This window comes from Schistocerca cancellata, chromosome 3 (assembly GCF_023864275.1).
Source record: "Schistocerca cancellata isolate TAMUIC-IGC-003103 chromosome 3, iqSchCanc2.1, whole genome shotgun sequence".
Taxonomy (NCBI): Eukaryota; Metazoa; Arthropoda; class Insecta; order Orthoptera; family Acrididae; genus Schistocerca; species Schistocerca cancellata.
The window spans coordinates 445,297,928-445,321,998 of NC_064628.1; the positions used below are offsets into that span (position 1 = coordinate 445,297,928).

General features: G+C 41.8%; 1 protein-coding gene across 1 annotated transcript in view; it reads right to left on the minus strand.

Annotated features, from left to right (window-relative positions):
- The window catches only part of LOC126176360 (cytochrome P450 4C1-like), a 158,467-nt gene that overhangs the window by 83,643 nt on the left and 50,753 nt on the right, over positions 1-24,071 (minus strand). Inside the window, exon 3 of the mRNA XM_049923514.1 lies at positions 20,347-20,574. Coding sequence (XP_049779471.1) covers positions 20,347-20,574 — 228 coding nt within the window. The remainder of the gene's footprint in view (positions 1-20,346; positions 20,575-24,071) is intronic.

The following is a 24,071-nucleotide window of genomic DNA, read 5'->3' on the forward strand; positions in this document are numbered from 1 at the left end:
GGAATAACACGGTAGATAATGAAGTTCTACATAATAACGATATGGTAAAATTCTTTCCTCTTTGCATTCTATGGTTTTGGAAGATCTTATTTCGATATCTGAAACCGTTTATGAAATACGAGGAATGTTGCGGATATTTCACTCTGTCTTTATCGCTGGCGTGGCGCGATCGCAAATGAGTGTGCTACATCAGATCAGTTTTCTCGAGATTGGTGACAGATAGACAGCTCTATCGAAGTGCAAAAAAAATTCAATATGTTAGCTAAATTTCATATGTAACAACATATTATGTAATATGGACCAAACGCAAAATCATAGCGACCTCTGTTTTTCATTGCATACGTTTCTGAATTTCGCATAGTGTCTTACGTTTTACGTAAATATCACAATAACTATGAGCATTAACGAAATGATGGGCAAATCATCATGAACCTGACATAACGCTATAAGCAAAGCAAAAATGATTTTTTATGCCGAATAGTTCCTGTTAAATCCTTTGAGAAAGACTGCAGGTGCACACCTTGATTCTGTCATCGCTGACCGGCCGAAAGGTGGAAAACGCTTATCGGCCTCCCCTTCTGAACAAACGAAAGAACTCGCCCAGCGCTTTGGTCGAAAACTTGTCACTGCGCATCGGAAACCGTATCCCGCGCGAGCTATACGTGACACATAACGCAGCCACAGGAAGAGAAGAAGATTTTCGCGAAGTTTTCTCGTAAACTGGGATAAAGATCGATTATTTGGTAACTTGCCCACATGCTACAGGGAAGAATTGCGAGAAGTTTTACATGTGCTAACATGTATTTTCACGTAAATTTGAACTGATGAAAGGAAATCAATATCAAAAATGTTCAAATGTGTGTCAATTCCTTTGGGACCAAACCGTCCAGATCATCGGTCCCCAGACCCACACACCACTTAAACTAACTTAACCTAACGTTAAGAACAACACACACCCCCATATCGAGGGAGGCCTCGAACCTCCGGCGGGAGGGGCCGCGCAATCCGTGATATGGCGCCTCAAACCGTGCGGCCACTCCGCGCGCCGAAAATCAGTATCAAATTAAGATGCGACCACTTGAAAAGTCAAAAATAAAATTATACTCTGTACCGCTAGCTAGAAAAGAAACTGTAGAAATGGAGATCAAGTGTATGAGAGAATATGATAGTATTGAGAGGTTAGGCAGCGAATTCTGTAATCCAGTATGTACAGTAATTAAAAAGAATGGGTCAGTTACACTTGGTGCGAAAGATTCAGTTATTAGTCGTGTTATTTTGCCTTACCGAGATTGGCCCGAAAATAATTTTCAGAAATTCAGTGACAGTTTTTAACTTAGTAGTTAAGGTATGACTAGTAGTTATTGTCAGTTGGAGCAGGAAGAGAGAAGCTGAAAGTTCATCGCATTCCTGTACAAAAGATGTTGCTACCACTTAAAACATTTACTCAGCAGTAATTGTTCGAGCTTTGGACGAGATTCAATAATAGACGCGGATGATATTGTGGTTGCGTCTACGTTGTGAGAAGTGAAATGTGACACGCAGAATAAAGTTTTAACTGCATTTAAATAGACTGGAGTCACTCTCAGTCTTCAAATATCGAAATTCGCGAGGAAGAAAATACAATTTTTATGACATGCCATTTCGCCTGCAGGGAGTGAGCCAGATCAGAAGAAATTGGTAGCAATTTAAAATTAATGGTACCAACTCGTAAAAATACAACTTCACTGTTACGTCGGTTTCCATTATCATTATCAGAATTTTCTTGAAGGACGTTGATTGCTGTCGCCGGCTTTGCAATTCATTTAGAAGTATTCTGTCTGTCCATGGGGGACCGGTCAATGCGATCCGTTTGATGAGATGAAGAACCAACTGTAAATACTGCACTACTGTGTTTACCAAATCTTAATAAATAACTTTTATCTTGGGACTGACGCGGGCGAATTTTGTCTGGGAGCTGATTTACATGAAGTAGCCAGTTAAAGCGGCTAAGAACAACATAACACAACAGCGATAGCAAGCTGAGTTTCGTTAGCACAGGAAAGGAAATGCTACATGACATAGTATGAAGCACTCACGATTATTTATGGGTCTGAACGATTCCGCCATTTTCCACTCGGCAGCACCCGATTGTACAGACAGATAACGGTGCATTAGCCTTCATATTTCACTCCAAATTAATACATAGTAGACTCGCAAAGTAGGCCCTCGCCCTATGTGAATTTAATTTTGAGATCCACTACATTCTTGATTAAACAAATGTGGTACCTGATGTTTTGTCACGTCTTCCCCAACATTGAAGAGATTATTGCATTGAGACACGTGTGAGAGAGAGCCAAAGACTAATTTTATGAGAAGTTTGGTTAGAGAGTCAAAAATTGACAGGTTATCATGTAATGACAAAGCAGAGTAGCTCTGGGTTACATATAGACTGCTCCTATACAATGCAAGAGCCAGGGAGATCGGCCCAAGCATAATAAATCGTAAGAACTGGGCTAAAAGTTCTCCAGTTCTGAATACCTGATGAACAATTTAGATCATAGGAGTACTAGTCTGCCACCCTGTACAGATTTACACGACAAAGAGCCCGGCAACGTTTTCCATGAGGGACCAAACTGCTAAGCTTACACACTATTTTACCCTAACTTAAATTAACTTACGCTAAGGATGACACACACATCCATGCCCAAGGGAGGACTCGAACCGCAGCCTCAGAGGGGGGGAGGGGGGGGGGAGCCGTGAGGACCATGAGAAGACGCCTGAGACAACGCGGCTACTCCGCGCGGCCTGAGCTTATTGATTTTCCGTCATGAACTGATGGGCAAAGAAAGACAAGTGGCATTATTGCAAATGGAGAAAATTGCAGTGGCTAGAAAATTAAAACGTGATCGTATGGTGAAACCTGGAATGCAGTTATAGGGCAAGGAGTAGAAGAAAAGGTTACAGGAGAATATGGGCTTGGGACAAGGAATGAAAGAGGAGAAAGACTAATTGAGTTCTGTAACAAGTTTCAGCTAGTAATAGCGAATACCCTGTTCAAGAATCACAAGAGGAGGAGGTATACTTGGAAAAGGCCGGGAGATACGGGAATATTTCAATTAGTTTACATCATGGTCAGACAGAGATTCCGAAATCAGATACTGGATTGTAAGGTGTACCCAGGAGCAGATATAGACTCAGATCACAATATAGTAGTGATGAAAAGTAGGCTGAAGTTCAAGACATTAGTCAGGAAGAATCATACGCAAAGAAGTGGGATACGGAAGTACTAAGGAATGACGAGATACGTTTGAAGTTCTCTAACACTATAGATACAGCAATAAGGAATAGCGCAGTAGGCTACAGTTGAAGAGGAATGGGCATCTCTAAAAAGGGCCATCACAGAAGTTGGGAAGGAAAACATAGGTACAAAGAAGGTAGCTGCGAAGAAACCATGGGTAACAGAAGAAATACTTCAGTTGATTGATGAAAGGAGGAAGTTCAAACATGTTCCGGGAAAATCAGGAATACAGAAATACAAGTCGCTGAGGAATGAAATAAATAGGAAGTGCAGGGAAGCTAAGACGAAATGGCTTCAGGAAAATCGTGAAGACATCGAAAAAGATATGATTGTCGGAAGGACAAACTCAGCATACAGGAAAGTCAAAACAACCTTTGGTGACATTAAAAGCAACGGTGGTAACATTAAGAGTCCAACGGGAATTCCACTGTTAAATGCAGAGGAGAGAGCAGATAGGTGGAAAGAATACATTGAAAGCCTCTATGAGGGTGAAGATTTGTCTGATGTGATAGAAGAAGAAACAGGAGTCGATTTAGAAGAGATAGGGGATCTAGTATTAGAATCGGAATTTAAAAGAGCTTTGGAGGACTTACGGTCAAATAAGGCAGAAGGGATAGATAACACTCCATCAGAATTTCTAAAATCATTGGGGAAAGTGGCAACAAAACTACTATTCACGTTGGTGTGTAAAATATATGATTCTGGCGATATACCATCTGACTTTCTGAAAAGCATCATCCACACAATTCTGAAGACGGCAAGAGCTGACAAGTGCGAGAATTATCGCACAATCAGCTTAACAGCTCATGCATCGAAGCTGCTTACAAGAATAACATACAGAAGAATGGAAAAGAAAACTCAGAATGCGCTAGGTGACGATCAGTTTGGCTTTAGGAAAAGTAAAGGGACGAGAGAGGCAATTCTGACGTTACGGCTAATAATGGAAGCAAGGCTAAAGAAAAATCAAGACACTTTCATAGGATTTGTTGACCTGAAAAAAGCGTTCGACAATATAAAATGGTGCAAGCTGTTCGAGATTCTGAAAAAAGTAGGGGTAAGCTATAGGGAGAGACGGGTCATATACAATATGTACAACAACCAAGAGGGAATAATAAGAGTGGACGATCAAGAACGAAGTGCTCGTATTAAGAAGGGTGTAAGACAAGGCTGTAGCCTTTCGCCCTTACTCTTCAATCTGTACATCGAGGAAGCAATGGTGGAAATAAAAGAAAGGTTCAGGAGTGGAATTAAAATACAAGGTGAAAGGATATCAATGATACGATTCGCTGATGACATTGCTATCCCGAGTGAAAGTGAAGAAGAATTAAATGATCTGCTGAACGGAATGAACAGTCTAATGAGTACACAGTATGGTTTGAGAGTAAATCGGAGAAAGACGAAGGTAATGAGAAGTAGTAGAAATGAGAACAGCGACAAACTTAACATCAGGGTTGATGGTCACGAAGTCAATGAAGTTAAGGAATTCTGCTACCTAGGCAGTAAAATAACCAATGACGGACGGAGCAAGGAGGACACCAAAAGCAGACTCGCTATGGCAAAAAAGGCATTTCTGGCCAAGAGAAGTCTACTAATATCAAATACCGGCCTTAATTTGAGGAAGAAATTTCTGAGGATGTACGTCTGGAGTACAGCATTGTATGGTAGTGAAACATGGACTGTGGGAAAACCGGAACAGAAGAGAATCGAAGCATTTGAGATGTGGTGCTATAGACGAATATTGAAAATTAGGTGGACTGATAAGGTAAGGAATGAGGAGTTTCTACGCAAAATCCGAGAGGAAAGTTATATGTGGAAAACACTGATTAGGAGAAGGGACAGGATGATAGGACATCTGCTAAGACATGAGGGAATGACTTTCATGGTACTAGAGGGAGCTGTAGAGTGCAAAAACTGTAGAAGAAGACAGAGATTGGAATACGTCAAGCAAATAATTGAGGACGTAGGTTGCAAGTGCTACTCTGAGATGAAGAGGTTAGCACAGGAAAGGAATTCGTGGCGGGTCGCATCAAAGCAGTCAGTAGACTGATGACCAAAAAAAAAAAAAAAAGTAAGTTGCAGCGTCCTCACCTGCGTGTGACCCGGTAAGTGACGCTCAGGTTCTTTACAAAGCAGAGCACCCGCGATTGTACTGAGTGATTAAGATAAAATAGTGGAGCGTAAAATTTGTTTTCATCTGGATTTTTCAAATTTATATACAGAAACTGTATGCCACAAATCTTGCTCCACTGTCTTCTGATTTCTTTCGTCATTTATGAATATACTATTAATCTTTAGGTGTTAACTACGAAATATTACCTACCTTGCGTATACACTTTATTAATGACATGACTGCACACATATGACCGTGAGGCAAGTGATATTTGCCTGCTATAATAATATAAAAGAGAGGATTTGTTGCCCTCAATATACATTCTTTTAATGGCTCTGAGCTCAATGGAACTTAACATCTGAGGCCATCAGTCCCCTAGACTTCGAACTACTTAAACCTAACTAACCTAAGGACATCACACACATCCATCCCCGAGGCAGGATTGGAACCTGCGACCGTAGCGGTCACGCGGTTCCCGACTGAAGCGCCTAGAACCGCTCGGCCGCAAAGGTCGGCGTAATGAAGCTAGCTTAAAGAAAGTCGAACTGGATAAACTAGGATGTGGTGAGTTAATTTGTTCTGTAAAGACAATTAATTGCTTTCATTAAGTAGTTTATTAGTATCATATACACATTTCCTTATTCTGCTTAGAACATTTCTTAAAAGTGAAATTCTGCATGTCTTTATTGTGAAGAAACAGTGAGGGATATTACGCTAAAACATGCCTTCTAATAAATAATGATGTGCGTTTGTTTCTGTGAAAAAACTGATAGAGACTTTGCACTTAATATGCCTGTTAATTAATGTCACATTCGCATTAATTGATAAAGTTCTACGTTATGGATACTTTCTGTAAGTTCTTTTTTTTTTTGCAATTTTTCACTGATATTTTGTCGAACAATGTATGGGATATTTTTCATTGATGTCATATGTACTTATTCTTTGAAGTTTAGTTTTCAAGTGGTAACGTCTATGAAGTGTATATGATTCATGTGCCTGTTAATTTACCATTTTGAAGTATTTAACTACTCTCTCTTGGGTAACTACTGGGGCTTTTCTTTATTGATTAATATCACAATGAAATTTTATGTCGCCATAAATTTCTAAGTAAAATACATGTTTTGACGTCGGGGGACGTGTGTGGATGCTAATCCTCCTATGTCGATACATTCGTTAAATTTATCGACATCTGTCGTTTATCTTCATCGCAGGTTCACGGCCTTCAAAACGTGGCACAGCTTATCATACTGAATCTATTACTTCCGAAACGCATGTCTCATGCGAGCGCGTGCGACCAGTGGCGGCTACAAGAGCTTACCGCTGAATCGTGATTTGAGAGTAATTGTTGCCCACTGACAGTGCGTTTTAATGTACTGTTGTTGTTGCTTCGGGTGTGCGCTAGGCGTTGTTGTCTGGCACAGAACAAGGACTGCAGAGCACAGACTGTATGAATGAGCCGCCACTGGTCGCACACGCTCGCGTGAGACATGCGTTTTGGAAGTAATAGATTCAGTATGATAAGCTGTGCCACGTTTTGAAGGCCGTGAAGTTTTAGTGTGGGGCGCAGGATGTTGAGAAAACTGGAATGCAGTCAAAATGTTTGGAAAGAGTGACAATTTCGATAATACACCACACAGCCTGTGATTTCGATAATAACTGTTGTCAGTCGAACCCGTCAATATCCGTTTCCAGAAAGTACCAGGCAAACTTAAATTTATTAGTTTCTTGGACTGGAGAGATATGAAGCATCGACCTTTAATATGGCACACTATCAGGTGGCATTATACTTGTAATGTAAAAGATATAAATACTTCACTTGTAGATTACGAGGTATTAATTAGCAAACATCTTTCAGATGTTCTGTAAAATTATATTTATTCAGTCAAGAGCCGGCTTTCCTCTTTTTGGCCGTCCTCGTGTGACAATGGCGCCCTTACAATATACTGGGTGACATTCAAAGAAACTAATTTCCAACACAGCAATGTAGCTATTGAACTGAATATGAGTAGTATTACTGTAAATGTTAGAATAAAGGAAAATTTAGCGCTATAGCCTGGGGGGGGGAGGGGGGGGGACAGATCACCAGAGAGACTGTGAGCACGTTCTATACTTTGAACATCCATCTACACATAAGCTGCATGAGGAAAGTGGGACACAAATTTCGTTTGTGTGGCTCTGAGCTAGATATTCTTGATGGTGGGTGACGTCTGATGGATTTCTTAAAGCGTCGTAAGGCAGAATTGGAGTCTTCTGGGAAGACTTTATGAATACAGGAGCAAGAGATGTCATTGTTTCTACACTGAAAAGCGAACGAAACTGGTGCACCTGCCTAACATCGTGTACAACCCCCGTGAGCAAGCACAAGTGCCGCAACACGACTTGCATGGACTCGACTAAAAAATGGATCAAATGGCTCTGAGCACTATGGGACTTAACATCTGAGGTCATCAGTCCCCTAGAACTTAAGCCTAACTAACCTAAGGACATCACACACATCCATGCCCAAGGCAGGATTCGAACCTGCTACCGTAGCAGTCGCGTGGTTCCGAACTGAAGTGCCTAGAAACGCTCGGCCACCGCAAGACTCGACTAACCTTTGAAGTGTTGGAGGGAACTGACACCATGAATCCTGCAGGATTGTCCACAAATCCCTAAGAGTACGAGAGGGTGGAGATCTCTTCTGAACAAGACGTTGCAAGCTATCCTGATATGCTTAATAATGTTCATGTCTGGGGAGTTTGGTGGCCAGCGGAAGTGTTTAAATTCAGAAGAGCGTCCTTGGAACCACTCTGTACCAATTCTGGACACGTGGGGGTGTCGCATTGTCCTGCTGGAATTGCCTAAGTCCGTCGGAATGCACAATGGACGTGAATGGATGCAGGTGATCAGACAGGATGCTTACGTACGTGTTACCTGTCAGAGTCATACCTAAACGTATCAGGGTCCCATATCATTCAAATTGCAGACGCTCCACACAATTTCAGAGCTTCCACCAACTTGAATAGTCCTCTGCTGACATGCTGGGTCCATGGGTACATGAACTTGTCTCCTTACCCGTACACGTCCATCCACTCGATACAATTTGAAACGAGAGTCGTCCGACTCGGCCACATGTTTCCAGTCATCAACAGTCCAATGTCGGTGTTGACGGGCCCTTGCGAAACGTAAAGCTTTCTGTCGTGCAGTCATCAAGGGTACACGGCTCCGAAAGCCCATATCGATGATGTTTCGCTGAACGGTTCGCGAGCTGACACTTGTTGATGGCCCACCATTGACGTCTGCTGTAATTTTCGGAAGGGTTGCACTTCTGTCTCGTTGAACAATTCTCTTCAGTCTTCGTTGGTTCCGTTTTTGCAGTATCTCCGACCTCAGCGATGTCGTTGATATGATGTTTTACCGGATTCCTGATATTCACGGCACACTCGTGAAATGCTCGTACGGGAAAAGCTCCACTTCATTACTACCTCGGAGACACTGTGTTCCATCACTCGTGCACCGACTATAACACCACGTTCGAACGCACTCAAATCTTGATAGTCTGCCATAGTAGCAGTATTAACCGACCCAATAACTGCGGCAGATATTTGTTGTGTTATGTAGGCGTTGCCGACCGCAGAGCCGTATTCTGCCTGCTTATATATCTCTGTATTCGAATCCACATGCCTATACTAGTTTCTTTGGAGCTTCAGTGTATAACGATATTCAGCATATCGAAAAATAGAAGGAAAGTAAGCTTACAGGAATTAATGATAATAAGAATCGACAACTAAGATAAAAAAAGAGAAGGAAATGATTAGGTCGAAGTAAGATGTAGTGCAAGAGCTATACATACCTGACGCGCCTGTTACGGAACAAAAAGGACAGTGCGTGCTACGCATAATTAATTCGTTAGAAGACGATGTGAACCTAGATGAACCTTAAGCAATTAGAAGAGCTAGATCATTTAAGATTAAGACTGAAAAGTTCAGTATTTCTGTGCAGATAATGCAGAGGTACCTCATTCTCAAGGTCACAAACTGTCGTGCAATTTGACAGTAAAGCAAAGCAAACCGGTGACGGATCGACTCTGTGAGTCATGTTTCACATGATAATGGCTACAAAAGGTGTAATGGTAAGTCGCTTTTATAATTATTTGTAATAAGCTCATGACAATACGTCTTCGGAAGGGATACAACACAAAAAATATAGTGAGAAAGAGTGTCCGAAGGCTGATAATCATTGTCTAAACTTCTATAACTAAATATATAGTCCGCAAACCACGTACCACTGTTACTCCTTTATCAGTCATGACTGGAGTGCGGAAAGTACAGTTGCTGGTATGCCTCCGTCTGATCACTAATACCTCTGTTTAAATCTTCACGGTCTTTTCACGAGTTATACACATGACGAAGCAATACAATGTATTGATTGAATCTTCTAGGAAGTACGCTCTCGGGATTTCAAGAATAAACGCTACCGTTATGCACCTTATATCTTTTGTTTCGCCTGCCTCTGGAGTTCAGAAACAATCTCTGCTTTCACAGTAAAGATCTTGTGACGTAATGGGCTGCTCTTGTATCGATCTTCTAACCTATCAGATCAATTAAAGGTCCCCGACTGAAGAGCAACACAAATGCGTTAGTCGAGCGATGCTTCTGCTTCGTGGTAAAACTGCAGTTTTGAGAAACCATCCATTCAATCTCTGTCTGATATCTGCATTTCCTATTTTCTCTTTTACTTCTTTTACTTTTTTTTTAGGTGATCGTTCCACGTTCAGTCATTACGCAGGCTTACTCCCAGATAAGTAGCGAGTGTGACTGATTCCAGTCATGTTCCACAGTTGTTTAATGAAATCATATTCGATTCGCCTATTAATTCCAACGACCTGTCTTTTTTTATTGATGGTAAACTGTCAATCCTTGTACCAATCATCGGTGCTCTGCAGCTCTTCCTTCCTTTCAGTACTTCTTCTATCGTTGCTACATCTCTGTACGTATCAGACACAACCGAGAAAAATCTCTAGGTACACCCGACGTAAATTGAGAGGTCAGTTAGGGTAAGACTGGGAGAGTTGGACCACTTTTTTGTTCAGCATGGATGTAAGGGCCAGTGTACAGGAAGAAATGGACTATATAAAAAAGCTATACATGAAGAAAAGAGTCAATTAAAATTTCATTTTCTTCGTTTGAAATATGCTGCAATGAATACAGAACTATGCTATAAAATATTTTAGTCCAAAACGATTTTATCAGTTTATTATAAATCTTAACTGAAAACTAGCTTTCCTAAAGAGTTATAGGTTTTGTTCTAGCATTAGCCCGTCTTTCTCTCACTACAGCAGTTACACGGTAATTATTTCCGAATATTGATCGTCATGGGCAAGACACTGATCCCAATCGTAATTTTTATTACTTTCGTTACATCACAGACAGCATATTCACCCTCATCTCATTCATCAAACGTATTTTCGCAATCTCCTTTAACGCCTCTGCGGCTAATTAACACGGTGAGTTCTAGCAGTATTTTTCTTACTGAGGTTCTTCAGTCAGTTTTTCTCTTCACTAGTATTCTCCTTTGGTGATCTTTTTGTGCCTTTTTCCTGTTTCCTTTCTCTTCTTATTCCTCCTTTACAGTTTCAATATTTTCAGCAGAATTTAGCCATTTGGATACAGTTGCTGTCTTCCTCTTAAAATATATGATTTTGCCAATAGCTGGAACAGACTAAGTTTCATCCACAAGTTTTGTCTGTTCTGGCTTAGGAGTAATCAGTTTTAAGGTGGTGATCTTGAAAGTTTTAGGATTAGTAGGAGTGGAGTCCGTAGTTGAGTCGGTGAAGCAATGTGACTTATGCAGATAACTCTTCTCTTTTGGTGTGGTTGGGGTCAGTAGGTCTTTTGATGAGACTTTTTGTGGTCGTTTGGCCTGTGTACAAGATTCTGCTGTTCCATGTTTTGGCACAGACATATCTTCCGACAAACAAGTACGGTCTGAGACTGCGGCCATCTTCAGTGGCATTACTGCACATACCTTGAAGCTAAATTTAATTGTTCTTCGTATCCCTCACATTAAAACAAGTGGTCCATGTCTCCAAAATTAAGCTGGTCCATCTCCCCGATTGTGTGGGAGGGATGAACCGCCCCGACTTCTCTGTGTAGGCAGAGAACTCGCTGGCCATTTTAGGTTAATTTCATGCCTACACATTTGTCAAGCTCGCAATGAACTGCACCATTACTGTGGTAACTAAGCCTTAACACTAAAACTACCTAACCACACAATAAAACTTTTCAGTTTACCAGCATACAGAATATGATTTTTCTCAAGGAATAATAAGAAAATGACAGCAACACTTTTGCACCACATTCGTTCACAAAAGAGCTAACTTGCAAGTAGAGGAAGCTGTTCTCCAGCAGTGCATTTGTGAAATATATCATTGGTCCGTCTCACCCAGTTCTCCTGGACTTACCCCGGCACAAATGAGCAATAATGTCATGAGCACTGGCCACTCTGAGGCTGAATGACACCTGGTGCCGTTGCGGGTAAGGGAAGCGATAAGTAAAGTGTATAAGCAGAGCAGAGACGAAGGAGTAATCATTTTGGCGACGATATGGGCCGAAAATGGGGAAATTCACTAGCATAAGTGACTCTGAAAAATGGCACAATGTTATGGCCCACCTGGGAATGGGTACATCGGAAACTGCAGAGCTGGTCAGCTGAACACGTGTTATTATCGTGACTATTTACGGAAAGTTGTTGAAGGATGGTGAAACCATGAGTTTGTGTCAAGGTATTGGACGTCCACACCTGACAGACGCAGAGTAGACGCAGAGTAGGTGTTGATCTGTGACAGATCTGACCACGGAGTAGAATGCTGGTGTTTCAGAACACACCTTTCAGCACTAATTGTTGAGCGTCGATATCCACAGCAAACGCCTCTCCGTGTTCCCATGTTGACCCAACGACATCGTCAGATATGATAGCAAGTGCGGGGAATAATCGACATTGGACCATGGATCAAGGGAAATGTGTTGCCTTGCAGAATAAATAACGATTCTCGTTACGGCAGGTCAATTTTCGTGTCGGGATATCCCGTCGTCCACGAGAAATGCTTACTGAACCATGCATCACATCATGGACATCGGCCGTTGCAGCAGTGTTATGCGATGGCGGACACAATCCTAATCTTCAATGGAACCTTCATGTTTTATGTCTTCTCCGACAGTGGTGGTATCTTCCTTCATAATGCCATAATCGTGTTACAGTGGCCTGAGGAGCAAGACAGTGACCTAATATTGACGCCCTGGTCACCAAATTGGTCTGATCTGAAATCTATGAAACAAGTATGAGACGCTATCGGTCGGTACTGCGTGACAATAAACCACAAACCCACTTGAGTCGCACATGGCTCGCGTTTATCCCATTTATTGTTTGTCATCTTCTAGTACGATACTGCCGCCTCGTTTTCTTATTCCATTTAGGGGCGTCAGTAACTTCCTGCCTTACGTTCCCGTGAGTGGCAGCAGCAGCGCGTATCGATGAGTGCACTGTCTTGCCATCTCTGGAGCGACCAATAGCATTTCCGGGTCGTAGTGTATTTGGCAGTCAGTTGGAGACGGACCAGCACTGCAGTCGGGACGCAGCAGCAATGAAGTCGGGGAGGGAGCGTTGCTGAGGCACCGACAGCCAGTGCTCGCCAACCGCTGGCGACACACATGAACTGTCCGACGGAGGGAGATTAGAGCAGGACGACCGTTGGTTGGTCGTTCGGTTGGTCGTCTCATCGGCCGACGTATATTTGGTCCTTTCACCGTTTCCGGGCCTGGGCAGTTGGTCGGTTGGTGTGGAGCCGCGAGGAAATCTCCGCGGAGCGTAGTTTGGCTGGGCCAGCTGGGGACCTCTATGCGATGTTGGAGTGTGTGGCGCTGTTCCCACTGCTACGAGATTCGTGGTTCACCGATCCTGGACATGAAAATTGAGTTTTGACTTAATCTACCAGTAAGTCACGGCGTTTCACATTGTGTCGTTTGGAGTTCTTTGTCGGCTGTTGGGATATTCCCGCAAGCAACAATGTGTGTTTTCAAGTTGGCAAATTTTAGCCACCTTCCGGTGGAGTTTACCTGTACTTGGTTATTGAATTGAAGTGCAACAGCGGAACCTTCTGCCTTATGGCCGTTAACGTTCCGGTCACCTGCCCTGGCCATTGACGTAAATTCAGGCAGTGTATTTTCCTCATCGTGTTGTCGCTGTCCAGCATGGTGTGTAGTTTGACAGCTCAATGTGTAATTGGTTGTGGACGCCAATACTTTCTACTTTGTTCCGTTGAACTCTCTGTTGTATGCTGGTCAGGTGAAGTGAAGGTTAGCTTGTCGGTGGGTCCGTTGACTGTCTGTCGGTCGGGTTGTCGTGGGATCGACAATGGTTGGGCCGACTGCCTGTTTCATCTAAGCAAGCGTTAGTGTTTGAATTCCAGGCCGACCCTCGCAATTTCTGAGCACCGTTGGGTGTACACCCTTTTCTTGTTTGTTCTTGTTGTTTGTACTTGTATGGCTTCTTGCCGATTTTTAGATTAAGGTTGTTTTTCCCTTAAGGCGTCAGAAGGTTTGAACCTTCAGCCTAATTTAAGAACTGTTTTACACAAAGCCGTTGGCATTTTTAAAATTAATTTTATTCAGTCTTAAGTGTTGGGCCTTTAGCCGATTTTGAATTAAAGTTGTTCTGCTCTTAAGATGTTAGATGGTTTGGGCCTTCAGCCTAATTTAAAAACGGTTTTACGTAAAGCCTTTGGCACTTTCAACCCTTTGAGTACTGCAGACGTGATATGCCGCGGTGCTGCAGCTTTCCATGGGGCCTGCGGACGGTGTTTGCCGCTGAAATTGGCTTTCCCCGTGGGCCCTGCAGACGGCCGCGCGGCCTGGCAAGTATTTGCGTCCTAATGACGGCTTATACCGCAGCCGTTTCCACTGCCTGTGGGCCTGCGGACGTCAATGGCCGCCCAGGGCTGCATGCCCACCCGTCGCAAGTTCTTTTGTCCCGTGCACTCCCTGGAGTGGATGTACCCTATTTATTGTTCTGTGCCGCTGTCCCTGCTATCTGAGAAACATTCTGCTACGAATTTCGCAGTTGCTGTTCGACATTCGTGCTATCTGGTTCATGTGATCTTCTGTACTCTGCTTCTGTGGTGTCGTTTAGCTATCTGCCGTTTCATCAGGATTTTTTGAGTGCTGTCGCTTTTGAGTTCCACAGATAAATGGCACATCGGTGTCGTTGCACGGACGAAAAGATACTGGAGATGCTGACAAGGTGTGACAGTGACAGTGAGTGTAGCATCGTCAATTAATGTAGTAAAGATGAAGATTCATCAGAAGAATCTCGTAGTAATACACCTCCACGTACTTCACCTAGTAGAGCTCACCAGGACAGTTCTTCAGATTCTGAAAGTGAAGACGAATGGATCCGTAAAAGGCCACGCCATAGTGAGAATGAGAAATTTGATTGGGAAAAACGTGATTTCGGTCCAGCACTTCATGCATTTGATGACTCATCGTCAAGACATAATTGCCAACTAGCGCCTGATTCAAGCGTTCTATCCTTTTTCATGCTATTTCTATCAGAAGATCTGATGAAATTTATAGCTCTTGAAACGAACCGATTTTTCACTTTCACCATGGCAAATACGCCGGAATCAGTTCGTTCTCGACTATCCACGTAGAAAGATCCAGTTTTTGAGGAAATGTATAGCTTCATTGGTATTTGGCTTCTCCTGGCTCGTGTTAAAAAGTTGAGAATAAAGGAATATTGGTCCAGAGATGTACTTCTGAGTTCTCCAATTTTTAGCAAAGTTATGTCCCGTGACCGTTTTATGTTACTTTTGAGAATGTTGCACTTTAGTGACAACTCGGCCAATCATGGAGATGACAGTTTATTTAAAATTAGGAAAATAATTGATACAGTTCCTGTGGCGTTCCGCAGTGCATTTAATCCATACAGAAAACTCTGTGTCGATGAAAGCCTATTATTGTTCAAAGGTCGCTTATCTTTTAAACAATACATTCCCTTTAATAGATTTGGAATCAAAACATTCGTGTTGTGCGACTCGTCTTTGATCTCATTGTATAACCAGGTACAAAAACAGAAATTGAAGTCCATAATTCGGGAAAATCTGGTGATATTGTGGCAACACTAATGAAGCCATACCTTGAACGTGGACACACCCTGTATGTCGACAATTGGTTTACAAGTCCAGCCTTGTTCCTCTGGCTTTACAACCAGAGAACAGCAGCATGCGGTACTGTACGTAGGAACAGGCGCAACATTCCGAAGGTACAAAAGAAACTGAAACGAGGAGAAGTTGAGTTTGTGTCAACTGACGCAATGCTTGCCATCAAGTGGTGCGACAAGCAAGAAGTGTTCATGCTGACTACCTGCAACACTACAGATATGCGTGACATGGGAAAGACAAACAGGACGACTGGCGAAAAAGTAATGAAGCCGCAATGTTTTGTTGGTTACAATGCAAATATAGGAGCAGTAGACCACTCCGATACGCTATTAAGCTCTGTTGCATCTGTACGTAAATCTGTTAAATGGGCTTTACTGGGAGGCACTTTCCACATGGCAATCCAAGTGACCAGTCTAAGAGACGCAGACTATGGCGTAGATGTGCAGTCTGCTCGAAACAGAATGTGCGTCGAGAATAGAGATATGAATGCAAAACATGCAACGTACCTTTGTGCATTGACACATGTTTTGAAACATACCGCACAAATAAGGACTTTTAGCCAAGTTGGTACAGCTGGAAGATTAAATGAAGCCCTTACTTCTGAAAAGATTACTTAAAAATAAAAAAATAAATAAAGATAATTACAAATATTAAAAATAAAAATTTTAACTTCGCCATTGCCGGTCCAAAGCCCAGACGAGAAAGGAGGATGGGAAACATAACTGTGAAAAAAAAAAAAACCACCGGATTATCTGAGCTTGAAGAGCCTCTTCAGATGCATTACTTTGCTGACAAACACCTTATGTACGAACATGTGAAACATCCGGTCTGTGCTGACAAACACAGACTGGGTGCTTCAAATGTTCGTACAGAAGGTGTAAAAATAAAAACTAGTAAAAATTTATGGATTCTTCCATAACTTCTTGGTAGAAGTTAAACCGTAAACTTAGTGCAAATACTATTAATTAAACAAAAAATTCTAGCATTATTATTACTACAAAATTGTAGCCCGGGTGCGGTAAAAGATATTTATTTAAGCAGCGACTAGTTTCGGGCGAACCCCATTTTCAAAAAACCACGTCAAAAAGGAATGTTACAAACACATTATAGTTCTGCTAGGTTCCCAGGAGAGCTTCTGTGAAGTTTGGAAGGTATGAGACGAGGTACTGCCGGAATTGAGGCTGTGAGGACGGGTCGTGAGTCGTGCTTGGATAGCTCAGGTGGTAGAGCATTTGCCCGCGAAAGGCAAAGGTCCCGAGTTCGAGTCTCGTTCCGGCACACAGATTTAATTCGCCAGGAAAGTTTCATATCAGCGCACACTCCGCTGCAGAGTGGAAATTTCAATCTGGAAACATTATAGCTGTTAATAAAACCATAGAATATCGATTGCTATCTATATTCTATGGTTTTATTATCAGCTATTATGTGTTTCTCACATTCCTTTTTTGACATGGTTGTTTACTATCGATACTGTATGGTTTTATTAACAGCTATAATGTTTTGTCACATTCCTTTTTGACATGGTTGTTTGAAAATGGGCTTCGCCCGAAACTAGTCGCCTCTTAAATAAATATCTTTTACCACAAACCAGGCTACAATTTTCTAGTAATATTCAGTAACGGATTGCTGTCCTTTTTTCCAGGACATTGCATTTGTGAAAAAATTCTAGGCCTACACTTGGAAAGGGCATCTCGGCACATGTTGGTCAGTTGCACACACTCACCCTTTTCTGAAGCACAAAAGGTCATTAGGAATTAAAGGTAATGTTTAATTAAGTAGTTCAGAAACTAGAGAGTTCCCTTATCTAATTCTTAATCAAATGTTATAAACCATTATTTATTTCTACTGTACAATAACAATTGCGTCCCACATAAAAAGAATTCAGAAATGTTTAATTTTTTATTTTGAAGTTTCCTTGGGGATAATTTATTGGGCTACTGCTCTCAAAATATAGTGATTAGCTGCAAAAGTGTCTCGGCATCCAGACGCTTCCCTCGAAGGGTGTTTGCTGGCGAATTATTGCACTCGTACAGAAGAACGTCAAAGTTTGATCGTCACAGATTCTACAGCGTTTACAAATATCTGATAATTAAGTAGTAGTATGCCAAATAAAACACAGATGTACACTGAGACCTTATGACGATTCTCAAGAACTAATTGCAAATGAAAGACAGCCTTTGATAAGGAGTTACATGTTAGCAGCGTAAGCAATTTCAGTGTACATTAGGCCTGTCGAGCAATTCATCTCCAGATTCAAAGCAGTGGAATAAGTAACCAGATATCCTGCGTTTATTTGTAACGTCGGCGATCACACTAACTGCGAGACTGTCACAACCGCCATAGTTCCAGAAATACTCAGGCCAGGGCGAGGACGGCTGGCCAGAGAGCTCAGGCACACACAGTAACCCATGGAAGCGGCTGCCAGCGCAGGTACACGGATTACGCGGTCCCAAGGGCAGGCTCGACACGGCCATCTGCACGCGCCGGTGCAGCACTCAAAGGGTTAAAATTAATGTTATTGAGTCTTAAGTGTAGGACCTTCAGCTGATTTTGAATTTAAGTTGTTTGCTGTTAAAGTGTCAGATTCTTTGGACCTTCAGCCTAATTAAGAAATTGTTTCAAGATAAGCCTTTGCCTTTTAAATTTCTCATTATGGTTGAGCTTTAAGTTACTGGCTTTCAGCCCTTAAGGCATGAGATTGTACAGCGAATTCCGCCGCCAATTAAGTTCCAAAACTAAAGCTGTGTTCTTTTTAAATTTTTTATTGGCTGTTGTAATGTTTGATCAAATAAAAGGTTGTATTTTCGAGTGTAACTGACAGCCGCTTATTTTGGCCCCTTTCCACAAACTTAAACTACCTGTCCTCACCTGCGGGTTTAGCAGGGCGTCTCACCACTGTTTATGGGAATAGCGTGGCCAGTACCAAGTTGACGCACTCAGTCTACAACACAGTCGAGAGGTTTTCTGATATTCCGAACGCTTCTGATTTGTCCATTGGGCGACAGTACGGATCTGTGTCCAAGAATCCCCGGAAGTAAAGAAACACATCTACCTGAGCGCCGATATCTGCCGACTTCAGGGTCTCGTGGACGAACAGCGCGAGCTGGAATTACGTTTGTGCTTTTACACCAACGAAACATTTACAAAAGTTGGTTGTTAATTGTTAACCTTGTTTGTGCGGTTTGGTTCCAGCAGAACGTTTAACGGCTGCTAATCTATGACCTCCCGCAATTCGCCTATTTTCATATACACTACTGGCCATTAAAACTGCTACAAGAAGAAGAGTTGCAGATGATAAACGGGTATTCATTGGACAAATATATTATACTAGAACTGTCAAGTGATTACATTTTCACGCAATTTGGGTGCATAGATCCTGAGAAATCAGTATCCAGAACAAACACCTCTGGCCGTAATAACGGCCTTGATACGCCTGCGCGTTGAGTCAAACAGAGCTTGGATGGCGTGTACAGGTACAGCTGCCGATTCATCTTCAACACGATACCACAGTTCATCAAGAGTAGTGAATGGCGTATTGTGACGAGCCAGTTGCTCGGCCACCATTGACCAGACGTTTTCAATTGGTGAGAGATCTGGAGAATGTGCTGGCCAGGGCAGCAGTCGAACATTTTCCGTATCCAGAAAGGCCTGTACAGGACCCGCAACATGCGGTCGTGCATTATACTACTCAATTGTAGGGTTTTGCAGGGATCGAATGAAGGGTAGAGCCACGGGTCGTAACACATGTGAAATGTAACGTCCACTGTTTAAAGTGCCGTCAATGCGAACAAGAGGTGACCGAGACGTGTAACCAATGGCACCCCATACCATTACGCCGGGTTATACGTCAGTATGGCGATCACGAATGCACGCGTTCAATGTGCGTTCACCGCGATGTCGCCAAACACGAATTCGACCATCATGATGCTGTAAACAGAACCTGGATTTATCCGAAAAAATGACGTTTTGCCATTCGTGCACCGAGGTTCGTCGTTGAGCTCACCATCGCAGGCACTCCTGTTTGTGATTCAGCATCAAGGGTAACCGCAGCCACGGTCTCCGAGCTGATAGTCGATGCTGCTGCAAACGTCGTCGAACTGTTCGTGCAGATGTCTTGCAAACGTTCCCATCTGTTGACTCAGGAATCGAGACGTGGGTGCACGATCCGTTACAGCCGTGCAGATAAGATGCGAGTCATCTCGACTGCTAGTGATACGAGGCCTTTGGGATCCAGCACGGCGTTCCGTATTACCCTCCTGAACCCATCGATTCCATACTCTCCTAATAGTCATTGGATCTCAACCAAAGCGAGCAGCATTGTATCGATACGATAAACCGCAATCACGATAGGCTACAATCCGACCTTTATCAATGTCGGAAACGTGATGGTACGCATTTCTCCTCCTTACACGAGGCATCACAACAACGTTCCACCAGGCAACGCCGGTCAACTGCTGTTTGTGTATGAGAAATCGCTTGGAAACTTTCCTCATGTTAGCACGTTGGAGGTGTCGCCACCGGCGCTGACCTTGTGTGAATGATTTGAAAAGCTAATCATTTGCATATCACAGCACCTTCTTCCTGTCGGTTAAATTTCGCGTCTGTAACACGTCATCTTCGTGATGTAGAAATTTTAATGGCCAGTAGTGTATTTTGTAAAGTCCACATCTCTACCATCAGAAATATTCATCATTACTCCTCAATAGTTCTTCATATAGACACGACATGGAAATCGCCTGATGTAGCCTATCTTTTGATGCTTACCTGGATAATACGCAAACCTTCCATGAAGGCAGTGGTAACCTTATCTCGCGTGTCCTGGTCCTGCACCATCTCCTCGAACGGCAGTCCGAACACGGACGCGGCCAGTGTGCGCATCGACAGCAGGCAGAGCGGCTCGTACAGCTGTACCTGGCAGCCTCCCGCCCTTTTCAGGTAGTCGCAGATGTACTGAGCTCCCTCGTTGTAGGCGTCCGAGAACCCTTTCAGTACCTGCACGGGAAAATCACACCGCTGCCACTGTAACAGAGGAGCTAGTACCATGGTACAGTCGATTACAGTCTCTGTGAAAACGACTTGTAAGCGTACACCATTTTTTGTGTCTCTTTTATTTACTTTATCTCATTTATAGTAAGCACAACAATTCACTATTGTAACTGTACTTTTAATTGAAAAATATGAAACACTCAGAACGAATAGCCAGGATGAGACCAGAGTTGATGAATGTGTAGAACAGTATACTATTAATGTATGATTGGTGCGCGCTCGGGAGGATTCTCTCATCTTTATCCGTAAGTGTTAGTATTAAAACAAGTTCAGCCCGTGAAGAGCCGTGAAACGACATGGAAAGTACAGACAAAGAAAATTATCACGATGTGCTTGAGTTCTACCAAAGAAGGATGATTTGTCTTTGGGGAATATGTTTGTCGCAGTGTCATATTTATTCTTGTGCAGGGTATGTGCAACGACAGTGGTGCGTGTGTGACTAATAGCCAGAGCAGGGTTGTGGTTCTGGTATCCAGGTGGCTGTCATCACACAGCGAACAGTGGACGGTGGACCGAGCAACATCACTACAACACAGAATGGCAGCTGCGTAGCAAGCCACACTTTTCTTTCAGTTTTATCTCGACCTTGTAGAACAGTATTGGTGGAGATCTGTCAGCGTCGACACTTCCATGCGTGTCACTGAATGGCTACAGGACGGAATGTGGAAATAACAACGGAAATAAAAGGAGCAAATACAGCAGATATGAACAGAACAAACGAAAGGCAGAAAAATAGCCTATCCATATTTTGCAATGTCTGTGTTATCCAATGTCCTTATACAATGTCCTTCAGATGCCTATGCTTATCCGAACAGACTGCTGACGATCGACAGCCGTATCAAGTATTACGAAACTGATTCACAGTTTGAGGATCAATTTTGTAACAACCTTCCCGTCTCCAAAGTTCATTCACAATATTCAATTAAAGGCAAGAAATTTACCTACAGAATTAAGTGACCTCTCGAATCTCTTGAGAAAAGTCTTTCATAGACGTGGCGAATATTCGAGCTCAAAAATGTTTACAGTGAATGTGTTAAAACGACCGGAATCATTTCCGTTCTTAGAGTAACATTACCTTTTTGTTACATACTCACCAGGTATCCACCACTGAATTAAAAACAGATAAATGCCACGAGATAGACGACCGTTATGCTAATTAATGAAAACCACTCCACTTACTGTTGAAAACTTCAAAGTTTCGGCCTTTATATTAGGCCAATTTCAGGTGGTACTGAAATCTTCCATAAATAGAAGAGATATATAAATATCGTATATAACAGACGCTGAGAAAATAAGGCTTGCACATGTACAATATAAATACAGATTTAATATGAAACTTACTTTGTGCTGTATCGAAGCAACATAAAATGATAAAAAATGTAACTAAGGTGGATTTAAAAGGTTATTTGCTGAATGACATGTTGATAAATATAGGCGTCTCAGTATTACTAAAATACTGTAAAATTCATTGCATTATATGTACTGGCATGCTTTACCTGTGAGAGGAATTGTGTCCCGACATTCAAAATTTCAAAATAGTTATTTTACAAAGAAAGAGCTAACCATAATGTGTAGATTTAATAAAAGCGTAAGACTGTTGCAGTGGATCAGGTATCCAAGACGAATATGAAGCTATGTTCTGTAACGTGCAAACGAACCACTAGGGTGTGTGTAGGGCGTCATTGCAGCTTGGACGCATCGTGGACGGCTTACAGAGTATGTTTACAAACTCATGCGGAGTAATTTTAAAGGAAATTATCACTAAAGTGGCTTCACATGTCCAACAACCTAGTATTTGTAAGTGTGCATTGTTCGATGAGTTTCTTTTCTTCGGATTTTTTCACGTGAGCGTATATTTCTAATTTTCTATGTCAACTGATTCCTTTTAGGTTTCGTGACTAGCCATTATATCTGGCGACCAGTGATATTACGTTTCACCGTCATTAGCACATAGCAGCAATTTAAAGAACTTGTTTATGTCAGAATTAGATAAGGCCTTTTGAGCAAGAAGACATGATGCAGCTGAAATAATGACATAGGAAGGCATGTGTTTATGATAAATTCTGAAAACATATCTTTGTTGATTCATTGTAATGAAAAGATCTAAAATGTTAATAGTGCTCGAATATGCGTATTTTACAAAAGGATTTCCGAAGTAATCACTTTCTTGTTATGAGCCACGGAAAAGAACGAGGACTTTATCAATATAACTTTTGTGACGCATTGTACAAACGTTGATTTCAGAGTGTTATTTCAAGAACTTCCTTTCCACATGATTGACGAAAATATCTGCCATTGTACCTGCTGTCCGAGATCCCATAGGTAATCAGTCTTTTCCAAGATAGATCTGTTTCAGAAAAGTAAAGTACTTATACTTTATCACAGTTTCCTGTGATTTAATAGTTTCAATAATTGTCCCCAGAGGAAGTATTTTGTGCATTAGCAAATTGTTTTTCATTACTGTAATGTTTTCTTTTGCAGGAATATTAGTATACATATGTTCTATGTCAAAAGAAGTGAACCACGCAGTACAGGTATAAGATATGTATAACTACTCACTCAGGTTCGTAACTGCAGTTTATACATTAATTGTTTCAGTAGTTCATTAAATTTTGGTCTCCTGTAAATATAACATTAACTATTGATCTAGTAGCATTATTCTTGTGCGTTTTAATAGGTAGAGCAGGCATTCTGGGATTGCTTTTTTTGCTTTATCGTTGAATAGAAAGTAGTTACGATCTACAGCTCTTCTGATATCTGTTCACGTTTTTGTCGGATTATAACTTATTTCTGAAATATTATCTTCTGAAAACAATTTTTCAGATTTATCAATACAATCAAGTGTACATGTAATAACCAAGGGGTTCGCTTTGCTTGCTTTAGTGACCTAGGCGATATGCTGATATGGTTTCTCATTACTGTCGCAACGTACATCCAGCTCAAAAACGTTAATTGTAGGTCGATTTGTGGCATCACTTGAGGCTTTGTTAACTCTTATGGTTAGTCCTGCGTGTTCTGTTTCATTACCTTTCATTGAATCTATTGCCATATTGTCTTGAGCTAATAAGTTTTTAATTTATTTATATGCCATAAAGGACTGAGAGCAAAGTTTCCGGCCTTTAGATTGTTCATTGTTCGAGACACAGCTGTGGTTTCATTAATGTTTCTATAATAAAATTGAAACTTTTTTTTATTTGATCCAATCTCATACTTGTAGCCAGTCTCTGAGAAGGAAAGAGCTTAACTAGTTTCGTTCTATGATTAGAAGATAGCATGTTTTGATGCCTCAGCACTCCCAGTTTTTCGTACACATGGTCAGATTGTAAGAAACGTGACAAAAGTACACTACTTTAAATGTATGTTGTATAAACTTAAATTTAAAAGCACTTTTTCCTTACAGAAGTACCCGATTTCATTTCTTTTCCGAAGAATTGCATAATTTC